General features: G+C 34.8%; 3 protein-coding genes across 4 annotated transcripts; all 3 read left to right on the top strand.

Moving 5' to 3' along the window:
- Nucleotides 1-694: 694 nt before the first annotated feature.
- LOC137811041 (putative protein phosphatase 2C 47) lies at nucleotides 695-3,987 on the top strand. Of its 2 annotated transcripts, XM_068612603.2 has the most exons (4): nucleotides 695-1,470; nucleotides 2,133-2,327; nucleotides 2,589-2,794; nucleotides 2,924-3,987. In XM_068612603.2, the coding sequence occupies exons 1-4, from the start codon at nucleotides 1,300-1,302 to the stop codon at nucleotides 3,477-3,479; spliced, it is 1,128 nt and encodes a 375-aa protein (XP_068468704.1). In that variant the 5' UTR covers nucleotides 695-1,299; the 3' UTR covers nucleotides 3,480-3,987. The 2 variants fall into 2 exon arrangements, with proteins under 2 accessions (XP_068468704.1, XP_068468705.1); XM_068612604.2 differs by lacking the exon at nucleotides 2,133-2,327 and having other exon boundaries at nucleotides 1,202-1,470.
- A 275-nt stretch (nucleotides 3,988-4,262) lies between these two features.
- Nucleotides 4,263-6,919, top strand: LOC137811040 (Pentatricopeptide repeat (PPR) superfamily protein). The gene has a single exon (XM_068612602.2). It carries the CDS (start codon nucleotides 4,884-4,886, stop codon nucleotides 6,762-6,764), a length of 1,881 nt encoding a protein of 626 aa, XP_068468703.2. The 5' UTR covers nucleotides 4,263-4,883; the 3' UTR covers nucleotides 6,765-6,919.
- A 4,448-nt stretch (nucleotides 6,920-11,367) lies between these two features.
- Nucleotides 11,368-13,261, top strand: LOC137811039 (Transmembrane amino acid transporter family protein). The gene has a single exon (XM_068612601.2). The coding sequence runs from the start codon at nucleotides 11,547-11,549 to the stop codon at nucleotides 12,813-12,815; it is 1,269 nt and encodes a 422-aa protein (XP_068468702.2). The 5' UTR covers nucleotides 11,368-11,546; the 3' UTR covers nucleotides 12,816-13,261.
- The last annotated feature ends 337 nt before the right edge of the window (nucleotides 13,262-13,598 follow it).

The following is a 13,598-nucleotide window of genomic DNA, read 5'->3' as shown; positions in this document are numbered from 1 at the left end:
AGTATCTAAATCCAACTCAAACTTTGTCAAAAAAAATTAGCAACTTGATAAACTCTCTGAATACGTGACCAGAGCACATGCCATTAATTATGCATGCATTAACTTGAGAACTACTGCACCCCTAAAATATTTAAAAGAACTGTTTTATTTAGAAAAATAACATAAAAAAATAACTTAATATATTATTTAGTTTGACACGATAATACACTAAGGAAGTAAACTATTTTTTTTTTAAAATTATTTATTTTTAAGTAGAAAAAATTATAAATAAAGAATAAATAAATATTAATGCCTTTACAGTTAAACTCTCAAATACAAGTATTCATCTTAATTATTTTAACATTGAACTAATACCGTTGGAAAAAATAGTTACAAAAATTAGGGGCAAAATAAATTGTAAGGATTAGAAGTTTTTAGTGAATTTATTTGTTTATATGCGTGAAATGAATTGGTTGTACATAATTTGATAATAACAGGTGATAAAAATTGTATAGTTGCTGAGTTCAGATAATTGGGATTCTCTTATAAATTTGATTCCTCCAAGTTGAAGTGAGTAACATACTTCAGTACAATGATTAAGAAATAAAAAGGTTAATATTCGAAAAATATATTAAGGTAAGAGAATGTGTTGACCTTGTTATTTTGGTGAGAATTTATATAGAAAAATGTGAAAAGAATGATTAGTATGATTAGTATGTTGATATGATGAAAGAAAAATGATGATGGAATGCAAGAGGTTGGAGGAGCAGAAGGCCTTGTATCCGGTCAACTAGTAACACAAATGGCAGCAGAAGAAGCCACATGTCAGTTCCTTTCAAGCGCTACAATGGCGACCGCAAAACTTGCATTTGCCAATCACTTTATATATACTCTTCTCAACGGTTCCCCCTTCTCTCTCATATCCATTTATATCTATATTGGTCTTCGTTTTTCTGCTCTTAATCTTCTCACTTTGCCACCACCATTTCTTCCTTTCTCTGCACGCTACCACATTTTTCTCGTGTTTCTCACGGTTGCCTTCGCTACAGTTTTTCTTTTTTGCTTGGATCAAGTGCCAACCACGTTTCCTATAGCTGTATCTGCCTGTGTGTTCTTCTGGGGTGCTTTAAAAATGGCTTCTTTCTCGGGTGTGGTGGTTGTTTGAATAGTTTTGGAGAAGCTTCTGGTATAAGGGTAAATTAAAATAAATAAATATTATGAAAAAATAAATTTTTAAGCTCTTTGTTTGGTTGTGGTTGTGATTGATTGGTGGATTGGTGATATGGGACAAGGAAATGTTGCACGTGTGAGGCAGATACAATGAGTGGTGGTGTTAGTGGTGCATGCCCCTGCCCCAGGCGTAGTAGTGAGGGTTCCATGGAGGACCTGAATGGGGATACGGTGGGGAATTTGAATCAGAATTCAGGGAAGCCTCCCAGGGACTATTCGTCTATGCGACATTTCAGCAGCTCTTCTTGGTCTGCTGAACCGGTTAGTATAATCAAATTGAAATTCCATGTTTCTGTTCTTGTGGGTTGGATATCAACTAGATTCAATTCAACAACACCTGTGCAGCATTTTGATGGCTCGACACAATTTGGTTGAAAGAAACATAGGATTTAGGAAAGCTTGGAACATATTGTTTCCTCTCATTTATTGTTTTGATATTATCCTAGGACTTGTTAATATAGTAGTTGTATTGTTACAAAAGAGGCTTTTGGCGTGTTTCGTTCCACCTTTGATATGTAGTTTTATGCGTTTATTGAGAAGCTAATAGTTATAACTTCCATATCCCAGACATGATTTCCTATTTCTCAAACAGTTTTCAAACGTGCATCTGGATCCGATTGAATCTGCAGCTAATTGCAAAAGGGTCGATATAATTTCTGGTGATTTATAAAAGCTGCAATCCGTAGGATAACTTTTCTTGAAAGTTGAAATGGCATTTTACTATTAAACTTTTGAGCAATTTGTTGGTTTATGTCCTTGTTTTGACCGGTTTGTTTCAAGTATAGTGTTCATGTCTATGAAAGCATAGAAAGACAATTAATTCCATGTAAAGAAAATGGATTGTTTATTTGTTCAAGCTGCTATTATCCATATATTTTGACGTAGTCCTAGCCAGTAATTATGCCCTATCTTCTTCTGTCTAGGAATCAAATATTAATATTATTGGACTTAAATCAAGAACAGAAAAAAAATCACACTTTCCACTTGATATTCGATCTGGAAGCTATTCTGATAAAGGACCAAAGCAGTACATGGAGGATGAATTCATATGCATTGATATTCTTAGTGAATGTGACGGTCTTGGAGCAAACATTGCTTCTCCTGCAGCATTTTATGGGGTATGTTTCTTGTGTTGAGTTAGATCGATCCTATTATTAACCTAATGAAGTGGGCAAATTCTCTTCATAAGTGGAGCAATATTCCATAAGATATGAATGAGTTCCCAATCACTGATTTACCACATTGACCTAAAAGATTTACAAAGATTAATACATCATAGAAATTATTTCTTTGACTACCATGTTTTGATTAGTATTCCAATCCCGTTGCCTTTTGCATGTCCCTTAGATTAGGTATTCATGGGGATTGATGATATACAGGTATTTGATGGACATGGTGGTGTTGACGCAGCATCATTTACGAGAAAGAACATCCTCAAGTTTATAGTTGAAGATGCCCATTTCCCATTTGGCATTAAGAAAGCAATTAAGAGCGCATTTGTGAAGGCTGATCTTGCTTTTAGAGATGCCAGTGCTCTTGATAGCTCTTCAGGCACCACCGCTCTGATAGCCTTTATGTTGGGAAGGTAAGGACTGAGAACTATATGATTAGAATAATGATTTTTAGACGCTGTTGGTGGTTGCATATATGAATTTTAATGCATGCTTCTAGCACAAGCAAATGGTGTTAATTGTACTAGTAATCTATTTTGCAGTTCCATGCTGATTGCCAATGCAGGAGATTCTCGTGCTGTATTGGGCAAACGGGGCAGAGCCGTTGAACTTTCCAAAGACCATAAACCAAATTGCACTTCTGAAAGATTAAGAATTGAAAAACTGGGTGGGGTTATCTATGATGGATACCTTAATGGCCAACTATCAGTTGCTCGTGCTCTTGGAGATTGGCACATAAAAGGCACTAAAGGTTCTAAGAGTCCTTTAAGCTGCGAGCCGGAGCTGGAGGAGATTGTGCTGACCGAAGAGGATGAGTTTTTGATAATGGGCTGTGATGGATTGTGGGATGTGATGAGCAGCCAGTGTGCCGTGACAATGGTGAGGAAGGAGCTCATGCAGCATAATGATCCCAACAAATGTGCAAAAGTACTTGTTTTGGAGGCCCTCCAACGCAACACATGTGACAACCTCACAGTAGTGATTGTGTGTTTCTCCAAAGATCCACCTTCTAAAATTGAAATTCCTAGATCATATAGGAGGAGGAGTATTTCTGCTGAGGGCCTTGATCTTCTCAAGGGTGTCTTGAATGGTAGATGAATAAATGTTGTTGCTGATTTGTACAGATTATTGAGTAGGGTGTTCTTCAGTGGGGATTTTTCTGACTAACTGCTACCCCTACTGCCCTTGAATATTGTTGTTTGCTTAAATGTCAATAATAATGTTACACGACTTGTAACAACTCGAATTGGGGAGTACCTACCAATCAGATTCTGAGCCTTCATTACTTGTACTATATGATTATTACAAGGACTATCACCCGGCAAGGTTCGCACATACTTCTGGTCTTGTTGTCTACAACAAGCTTCTTGAAGTCCAATTTTTGAGTATCCTTCAGTGTCAGTCTTCCCATTTTCAATGGCGGGAAGTGATACAAATACACAACACAATAGTAGCAAACTTCCATTGTCCACTGAAAAGAGCTATGAAGTAAATGATTTGTATTCCCCCCCCATAGTTTATCTTTTACAACATTTTCAAGTCATTGTAAATTTGTTAGGAACATTCACCATGTTTTCTTATTGTTGTTGACCTGTCTTTGCCTGCACACATTTGGCAAATTAAAGGAAAAACAGATAATCACTTATCAAAGTTGAAAATGATTCTGTTAAAAAGATAAATGGACATAATACTTAGGAAGGATTGATAGTGTTCATGTTCAGCCTCATTGCTACAATCTTGTCAGGGATATTCTCTCTAGTACTAATTCCCTGGAATCCTTGTTGTGCAATCACATTTTCATAGAAGCTAATGGTCCAGCGCGCAAGATAAGGCATGAGCATGATCTCAGGCCATAGAATTTTTTATGCTATTCCTAAGCTCCAATAATATCAACACATTCTTTTGTTCATTTTAGAAAAGGTTAACCCGGAATGGACAATAATCTTTTTGGAATGAAAGGAAACACTTTCTTAATTCAGAATTACAATTGTAAGTAAACTTGTATAATGAAAGAAGAGGGTGTAGGTTGATATAGTTGAAGAGCATGAATAAAAGTCTTCCTATTTTTCTTTGCATTCCTTTGTCAGCAAATGATTCAGCTGTCCTTTTCTGTGGTTAGTGTCCCTTTGTTTGGACTTTAGGCCCCTTCCTTTATAAGAAAAAAGGGTGTTAAATATATACAATAATCAAGAAAACATAAGCTTTCAGAAGTAAATCCCATAGCGGAGCAGAGAACCAGTAAAAACTTAGGGATGATTATCAAGAGTTACGAATGTTAGACCCATTAATCTTTGGGAAAGGATGGTGTTTAAATGCTGAAGAGTTTAATTTATATACGTATATAGATATAGATACTCAATAAGAATAGACAAAAATGACTCATTTTTTCTTTAACGGGAAAACATTTGGATTGAGTGAGGCGATTTGTTCATTGGGAAAGTCATTGTTTATAGCAAGATTTTTTACTCTGAATAATCTTTGCACTTAGCCTCGATTGATGAGATGCATAAACTTTGGAAAGCATTGGCATATCGTAGATCCTCCTCAATCCCTTATCTAAGGCGTTTCCAATTCCAAACGCTTTCATCTACATCTTCATCTTCATCTTCGTATTCTTCTTCTGCACCAACCGAGGAGCATGTTTCGCAGCTGATACTGGACCAGAAATCTGCTACCCAAGCGTTGGAATGCTTCAGATGGGCGTCCACTGTTCCCAACTTCGCCCATTCTCAATCCACATACCGCGCCTTGATTCACAAGCTCTGCACCTTCCGCCGTTTCGACACTGTCAAGCAACTGCTCGACGAAATGCCCCAATCACTCGGTGTACCACCCAATGATGCCATCTTCGTCACCATCATCCGCGGCCTCGGCCGAGCGCGGATGATTAGAACTGTAATCAAAGTACTTGACTTGGCGTACAAGTTCCATGGCAGTCCCTCCCTCAAGATTTTCAACTCAATTTTGGATGTCCTTGTGAAGGAGGACATTGACATGGCCCGGGAATTTTATAGAAAGAGCATGATGGCGAGTGGGGTTGAGGGGGACGATTACACTTTTGGGATTTTGATGAAAGGGATGTGCCTCACTAATAGGATAGGTGAAGGTTTTAAGCTCTTGCAGCTTATTAAGTCCAGAGGGGTTACTCCAAACACTGTGGTTTACAACACTTTGCTTCATGCGCTTTGTAGGAATGGGAAGGTAGGGAGGGCTAGGAGCTTGATGAGTGAGATGGAGGAGCCTAATGATGTTACCTTTAATATTTTGATATCTGGGTACTGTAAGGAAGTGAATTCAGTTCAGCCTCTTGTCCTGCTGGAGAAGAGTTTTAGCCTGGGATTTGTGCCTGATACTGTCTCTGTTACTAAGGTGCTGGAAATTCTATGCAATTCTGGCCGCGCCACAGAGGCTGCTGAGGTTTTAGAGAGAGTTGAGAGCATGGGAGGTTCGCTAGATGTTGTGGCTTACAACACCTTGATAAAGGGATTTTGTGGAGTGGGGAAGGTGAAGGTTGGGCTTCATTTTTTGAAGCAGATGGAGAGTAAAGGCTGTCTTCCAAATGTGGATACCTTTAATGCACTGATATCTGGCTTTTGTGAATCTGGGATGTTGGATTTGGCTCTTGATCTATTTAATGATATGAAAATAGATGGGATCCAATGGAACTTTGTTACATTCGACTCATTAATTAGGGGTCTGTGTTTAGAAGGAAGAATTGAAGATGGTTTTTCTATTTTGGAGCTAATGGAGGAAAGCAAAGAAGGCTCTAGAGGGCACATCAGTCCTTATAATAGCATAATATATGGCCTGTTTAAGCAAAACCGATTTGATGAGGCAGCTGAGTTTCTTACAAAGATGGGGAACTTGTTCCCTAGAGCTGTTGACAGAAGCCTGAAGATTTTAGAGCACTGCAAGAAGGGATCTATTGAGGATGCAAAGAGGGTATATGATCAGATGACTGATGAAGGTGGAATTCCAAGTATTTTAGTTTATGACTGCCTTGTTCATGGATTTTCCCAACAAGGTAGTGTCCGAGAGGCAGTTGAGCTGATGAATGAAATGATTGCTAATAACTGTTTTCCCATTCCATCTACACTCAATGCTGTCATCACGGGGTTTTGCAGACAGGGAAGAGTTGAGAATGCCTTGAAGTTGGTGGAAGACATGATCGCAAGAGGTTGTGCACCCAATACAGAAACATACTGTCCTCTGATAGATGTCTTATGTAGGAAAGGGGACCTTCAAAAAGCCATGCAAGTCTTCAGAGAAATGGTAGACAAAGGCATCCTTCCCAACCTTTTTATTTGGAATTCACTGCTACTCTCTCTGCGTCAAGAAAGACGTATCAATAAGAATACACTCGACGTATATGACATACTCTAGTAATCATATTGCAAACTCTGTCCCACAAACAATGTCTTTGCTTCACACTCTTAATACTCCCCACACATTAAGTATTCAGGAATTGTTTATTTGGTGGAAATCGATGCGACTGACTTCCATCAATTAAATCTAACACCTAGTGTTTTTGTCGTTTACTCCGAGTTAATTCCTACAAACCTTATCTTAATGGCTATGGGTGTCCATACCTTCTTAAATTTCTCTTGGTTCTCCGTATTGACAGCAAAAAACTTCACGTCTTCTTCGGGTTAAACGACAAGAAATAGTACACTGCAACACCTCAAACTTATGAATGGGTACACCGACACCTGACCAGTTGGATGATGATGGTAGGCTATTAGTTAGCTTGTTACTATCACACACGACAGATATTTGAGTTTTTTTATTTTATCTGCATCTTTAAGATTTACATCGAATGAATTATCTTCACTCCCTATCACACTTGACATGACTTTTTTGGACAAATCTTGCTTGAAAGATGAACAAAGGAGAAACAAAGTTGTGGTGTCCTTTCTCTAATGGGGACCGACAAACGCCTTGGCCTTTAGTGAATAAATAAAATAGCCACGATCAAAATAAATTCCCTTATAAATATCTGAATTTGATGTAGGATATTCATATTATATAGCGAGCAAGTGCCTACCACACTAGGATATTTCTAAATTAAAAATGTTGATAAAAAAAATAAGAAGAGAATCAAATGTCTTTTCATTATAATAACTAGCATAAACAGGGGAGTAGCAGCTCCCTATGTGTTTGCATTTCTACAATGCTCTTATGATATTACTCTAAATAATCTTAATTTGATACCGTTTTCAAATATTGCAACCTGTCATAAAAATCTAATGAAATTATAACTTTTAAGAAAAACTAAAACCAATAAAGCACCTAAAATTTATTAAACCTTTTTTTAATTTGGTATTTAATCGAATGTTGAAAAAGTTATTAGTGCCCTTTTCAACGATTTGGTTGATCTCTCAGTGAGATGAAAACTTCGATCTTTTTTAAATATTGAGTAAACATTAAGAACATGTTTCATTTGAAATGAAGGTTACTCTTGAATGGAATTATGTTTACAATTCTAAACAGGATGAGAGTTTGCAAGGGTATACTGGTGCAAAACAAAGCCTATTTCGGTAAAAAAAAAACCTATCTCTTTTGGTTAGCTTGTGGTTTTGTTTACAGTAATATCTTTTGGTCTATTTAGTCTCACATTACTGAATATTATGATAATAATACGGTTAAGAAGGATGATTAAATTAATTTCTGAAATGATTTATGATGTTCTCCTAAATACATTTCATTATTACTAAGGTGTCTTGTCTTGAAAGAATTAGTCTTATTTCTACAACTTTGATTGATATCTTTTTCCGGATATTTATAAACATCTTTATATTCATTCTATTAATTATTTGATGTTCTATGGTCTGTCTGATGTTCCTATTTGGAGGATGAAGCACAATGGGATTCTTAATCAAAGATCTGTCAGAGATTTTTTTTTCTCTTCTCCTTGTGACTGAGGAAAGTTAATTTGGTTTAGCTCAATTCCTCGTGCTAAATCTATAGTGCTTTAGAAAGTCATTTCATAAAGCTTCATACTAATAATGAGGTTCAGAAAAGAGGTGTTGTTTTATGTTCTATGCGCTCTCTGATGTAAGGAGTAATAAGAGAGTATTAACCATCTGTTTTTCAGTTGTCCTTGTACTTGTTTTATTTAGTCATGACTTTAGAATATTTTTCCTTATCTTAATAATTTTTCATATTCTGGTTTTATTACATTTTTTAAGTCTCCTGATAGCTTTATTATTAAGCACGTTAAATTATGTGCTCTCTCCAATGGTCTTTGTCATTTACATGGTTAAGCTGCATTTGGATTTCAAGTAATATCTCTAATGATATGGATGAATTCTTTGTTTTGAAGTTTTTTAGCATTAACACTAGACTGGTAAGGTCTTTGTTCATGTGCAAGTGTGTTGGAACTTCTTTGTTGTGGGTTGGACTAAAGTGAACATTAACAGTGTTATTTGGAGGTCTCCAAGCCCTATTGCTCATGCAAGTATCTTCAAAGGAAGTTGTAGGAAATATATTGGTGATTTTTATGCTTTTTTGGGAAATCAAAATGTCTTGTATGCTGAGGTCACTCGGGCATTCTTGCCATTGAAAATGCTCAAAGGGTTGAGTTTGAAAAACTTTGATTGGAGAGTGAGTCTACTTTGCTCCATCAAGCTTTGTCTTATGCTGAAATGGTTGCTTGGACTCTTAGAGGGAGGTGGAGAAGGTGTATGCACTTTTTTTTGTATGAATTTCAAAGTTTCTCATATGTTTAGTGAAAGAAATAAATGTGTTGATAAATTGGCCAATTTGGATGTTGATAATAAGTCAGACTTTTTTTTGGGTACTTTGTTATGCCTCCTTATCTTAGTTTGCATTTTTTCCATAATATATACCAATTTCCTTTATTATGTATTTATGTTGTATTCATTTTTCTTATATGAGTTTTGGTTTGGCCTTCCATATTTTGTATTCTTTTCTTTTCTTATGTTTTATGTGATGATAGATGATTGGTAGATTTTGAGACGGGGTGTCTAACTCAATGAGATATCAAAATTCATAATAATATCTAACATAAATTTTATAAAAAGAACAAAGAATGTAATTAATTTTTAAATAAAATATATAATTTATTAGGAGGGAAAGATGTTACTTTATTAAAATAAAATCCTAATAATTAATCTATTCAAATACAATATAGTAATATGGCTAATTATAAGAAGCTATAAGCATTATTGTTAAATTTCACAGTCTTTTTAATATTATAATAAAAGTACTATCAGTTGACTTTTACAAGTGTTTAATAATATAGTTATTTTGTATTTATACAATTTAAAAGAGGTGTCCTTGAACAATTTGAAAGAGTTTGATCTAACTTAACTTTGAACGTAATGATGTGAAACATTTCTTTGGATTTTATTTAAAGATTAATTTAAAGGAGGGAATTCGAGTCAAGATTGTTTGAATTAAAAGAAAAACGTGAAATAAAGAAAAATAAATTTATGAAAGTGTGATAATAATGTGATAAGTGTAATTAATAAAATAATTTTTTAAGATAGATAAAAGTATAAGATTCTAATTACCTTTTTACTTAAAATTAAATTAAATTAAAATATAATATGATTAAATTGTTTTATACATAAAAAAATTAAAATTTATGTAAAGTATTTTACAAATTTTGACACATATTTTATATAAATACAAATTTTAAATTATTAAAATTTTAAATAAATATAAATCTTAAATTATTTAATGTTCTATTTAATATAAATATGAGATAAATAAAATTATTAAATTATTTAAAATTCTAAAATAAATCTAAATTATTAAATGTTAGTATTTAAATAAAATATGAAATAAATAAAAATTTCAATAAATATAAATCTAAATTATTTAATTTTGTATTTAAAAAATATGAAAAAAATAAAATTTTAATTTATTCAAAATTTTAAATAATTACAAATCCTAAATTATTTAATATATTGTTTAAATTAAAATATAAAATAAATAAAATTTCTAGATTATTGAAGTTCTTAAATAAATATAAAACCTAAATTATTTAATTTTCTATTTAAATAAAAATATGAAATCAATAAGATTATTAAATTATTCAAAATTTTAAATAAATAAAAATCCTAAATTATTTATTTTTTTTAAAAAAAGTTGTTATAAATAAAATTCCTAAATTATTCAAAATTTTAAATTAATACAAATTCCTAAACTATTTATTTAATTTTCTATTTAAAATAAAATATAAAATAAATAAGATTCCTAAATTATTCAAAATTCTAAATAAATACAAATTCTAAATTATTGAATATCCTTTTTAAATTAAAATTTAAAATAAATAAATTTCCTAAATTATTCAAAACCTTAACTAAATACAAATTTTAAATTATTTAATATCTTATTTAAATAAAAATATGAAATAAAATTCTTAAAAATTATTAAAAATCTTAAAAAAATAGAAATTTTAAACTATTTAATACTATATTTAAATAAAAATATAAAATTCCTAAACTATTAAGAATGTTAAATAAATAGAAATATAAATTACCAAGTATCACACACCACCAGTTCACCAAAAAGGAAAGGTAGCGAGATATAAATTATCACAGATCTACATAATTCTTCACATATATGTGCGTATGATGTTTTCGACTTTAGTAATTTTTTCCGCTTCCAAATCAACATAAGTCACTGAATGCAACCCACACACGTTAGCGTTACAGACATTTAATCTAAACTTCTCTCTCTGTTGGGTAGTTCTTAACTCACCTGCCATTTCTTTGGAGTGCCTACATGCTTCCATTGGCAAAAAAGATAGTTATTACTGTTAGGGACTGCTAACTGTTAGGGACATATATTGTATTAAAAAAAACAATAAAATATCAATAAGAACCATTAATCTGGAGCCCTCTTACAGTTGAGATTAGATCTCGTTTATTTATTAAAGATTGAGAAAAATAAAGAAAAAACACCCCAATTAATGAAATAAAATAAATAAATAAAAGGTATAGAGAAGCGTAACACGAAAACTAAAAGTGGTGCAGTGAGAAAAAGCATAGCCGCCATAGCAAGTTGACCACGTTCTACATATCCCAATATTTTATCCAACCTACTTCTTATATAATGGTAACAGAGATTGAAAAAAAACATAATCCTATGTAGCAGTAATTGAGAACTGAGAATTGAACATTGGAGAGAGAAACAATGGTGTTCTCCGAGGAAGCAGGGTCGTCGTCCTATTCCCTTCCACCCTACCCTAGAGAGGACACTCCTCTCCTGGGGAAGGCACCAGCTCTGTCCTCCAATCTCAAGACCTTCGCCAACATCTTCATCTCCGTGGTTGGAGCCGGCGTCTTGGGCCTGCCTTACAGCTTCAAGCGAACGGGCTGGCTCATGGGCCTCCTCATGCTCTTCTCCGTCGCTTTCCTCACCTACCACTGCATGATGCTCCTCGTCCTCACGCGCCGCAAACTCCAATCCCTAACACCCTTCACCGCAATCCCCTCCTTCGGTGACCTGGGTTTTACCATCTGCGGCCCACTGGGCCGCCTCGCCGTCGACCTCATGATCGTCCTCTCCCAATCTGGCTTTTGCGTCAGCTACCTCATCTTTATTTCCTCCACTCTCGCGTTCCTTACCAACAACGAAACGACGCCGGTTTTCCTCGGTTTCACCCCCAAGGTTTTGTTCCTCTGGGCCTGCTTCCCCTTCCAGTTAGGACTCATTTCGGTTCGCACTTTGACTCTTTTGGCTCCGTTGAGTATCTTCGCTGACGTGGTTGATCTTCTTGCCAAGAGTATTGTCATGGTCCAGGATGTTTTTGTTTCTGTTAAGAATAGGCCCGATTTGAAAATGTTCGGGGGTTTGTCTGTGTTTTTCTACGGCATCGGTGTGGCTGTGTATGCTTTTGAGGGAATCGGAATGGTTCTGCCGTTGGAAACTGAGGCCAAGGATAAGGAGAAGTTCGGTAGGGTTTTGGGTTTGGGGATGGGGTCGATTTCTGTGTTGTTTGGTTTGTTTGGGGGTTTAGGTTACTTTGCGTTTGGGGAAGAAACTAAGGGTATTATCACCACCAATTTGGGTCCTGGGGTGATTACTCTTTTGGTTCAGTTGGGGCTTTGTATCAATTTGTTTTTCACTTTTCCGATTATGATGAATCCTGTGAATGAGGTGATGGAGAGAAGGTTCTGTGGGTCTAGGTACTGCTTGTGGTTGAGATGGTTCATGGTGTTGGTGATTAGTTTGGTGGCGCTTTTGGTGCCTAATTTTGCGGATTTTTTGTCCCTGGTGGGAAGCAGTGTGTGTGTTGTGTTGAGTTTTGTGTTGCCTGCACTGTTTCATCTTATTGTTTTTAAGGACGAGTTGGGGTGGAGTTGTCTTGTTTGGGATGGAGCAATTGTGGTTTTTGGGTTTGTGATTGCAGTTACTGGAACTTTCACTTCTGTGATGGAGATTCTTTCCCCCACATCCTAATCATTCAGTTCAAAACTTGTTAACATCTCTTCTGAGCGTATTCTTGGGTGGTTAATGTACTTTTGGAGAAAGATACTCTTTGTATCTTGTTTTTATTCTGAATCTACTATTGAATAGAGAGAGTAATAGTAATCCGAAAATGTATTTGATTATTTGGATACATTGCAGAAGCGAAGCTTATAAGTATAAGCTTGGTGTTTCCTTGATAGTGATTCTTGCAGCAAGATGCCGATTGCTTTGGGAGGGGAATTCTTGTAGTTGCTAATTGATGCTCCTGAATGAAGTGTTCAGTTTGCTGAGTGATTTCTTGATCACCATCTAGAATAAAGGTCTACCTATTCTTTGTTGTTGTTGTTGTTTAATGCTGTTCAATTTTTGTAAGAATTGTAGCATATGGATCTTGAAGGCTTGTTCGAGAAATATTCCATTAGTTAAATTGTTTTAAATTTCTTCTTCCTTCCTACTTTTGCTTCCATGGATCAAAGAGAGACCTTCCAAGTTTTTATTCAATTTCGTGCCTTGCACAAACACAACCTTTTAACGTGGGAACAGGATCCTCCACAGCGATTATGAGACATTTTTAAAGCAATTGTCTTTAGCTCGTGTTTGGAAAAAAAATTAGCCAAGTTGCCACGTGTCTCTTTCTGTCGTGCAATTCAATGAACCAATGCAAGCATAGAATTGTCTTCTACTTCTAAAACCTGAATTTGAGCTAAAAAAACTCACTGATTTTGAATTAGAGTTTCAAGAGTTAATTGTTTCAAAGCATTAACACCAGAAAAC

This window comes from Phaseolus vulgaris, chromosome 2 (genome assembly GCF_051622355.1).
Source record: "Phaseolus vulgaris cultivar YP4 chromosome 2, ASM5162235v1, whole genome shotgun sequence".
Classification (NCBI taxonomy): domain Eukaryota; kingdom Viridiplantae; phylum Streptophyta; class Magnoliopsida; order Fabales; family Fabaceae; genus Phaseolus; species Phaseolus vulgaris.
This window is presented reverse-complemented; position numbering and strand designations above follow the sequence as displayed.

What these genes read in the sequence shown, in the direction of transcription:
- LOC137811041 (XM_068612603.2), top strand. Translation starts at nt 1,300, where the DNA reads ATGAGTGGTGGTGTTAGTGGTGCATGCCCCTGCCCCAGGCGTAGTAGT. An exon ending in CTCCTGCAGCATTTTATGGG is followed by an intron (nt 2,328 to 2,588) that starts GTATGTTTCTTG and finishes GATGATATACAG; the next exon opens with GTATTTGATGGACATGGTGG. An exon ending in ATAGCCTTTATGTTGGGAAG is followed by an intron (nt 2,795 to 2,923) that starts GTAAGGACTGAG and finishes TCTATTTTGCAG; the next exon opens with TTCCATGCTGATTGCCAATG.
- LOC137811040 (XM_068612602.2), top strand. Translation starts at nt 4,884, where the DNA reads ATGCATAAACTTTGGAAAGCATTGGCATATCGTAGATCCTCCTCAATC.
- LOC137811039 (XM_068612601.2), top strand. Translation starts at nt 11,547, where the DNA reads ATGGTGTTCTCCGAGGAAGCAGGGTCGTCGTCCTATTCCCTTCCACCC.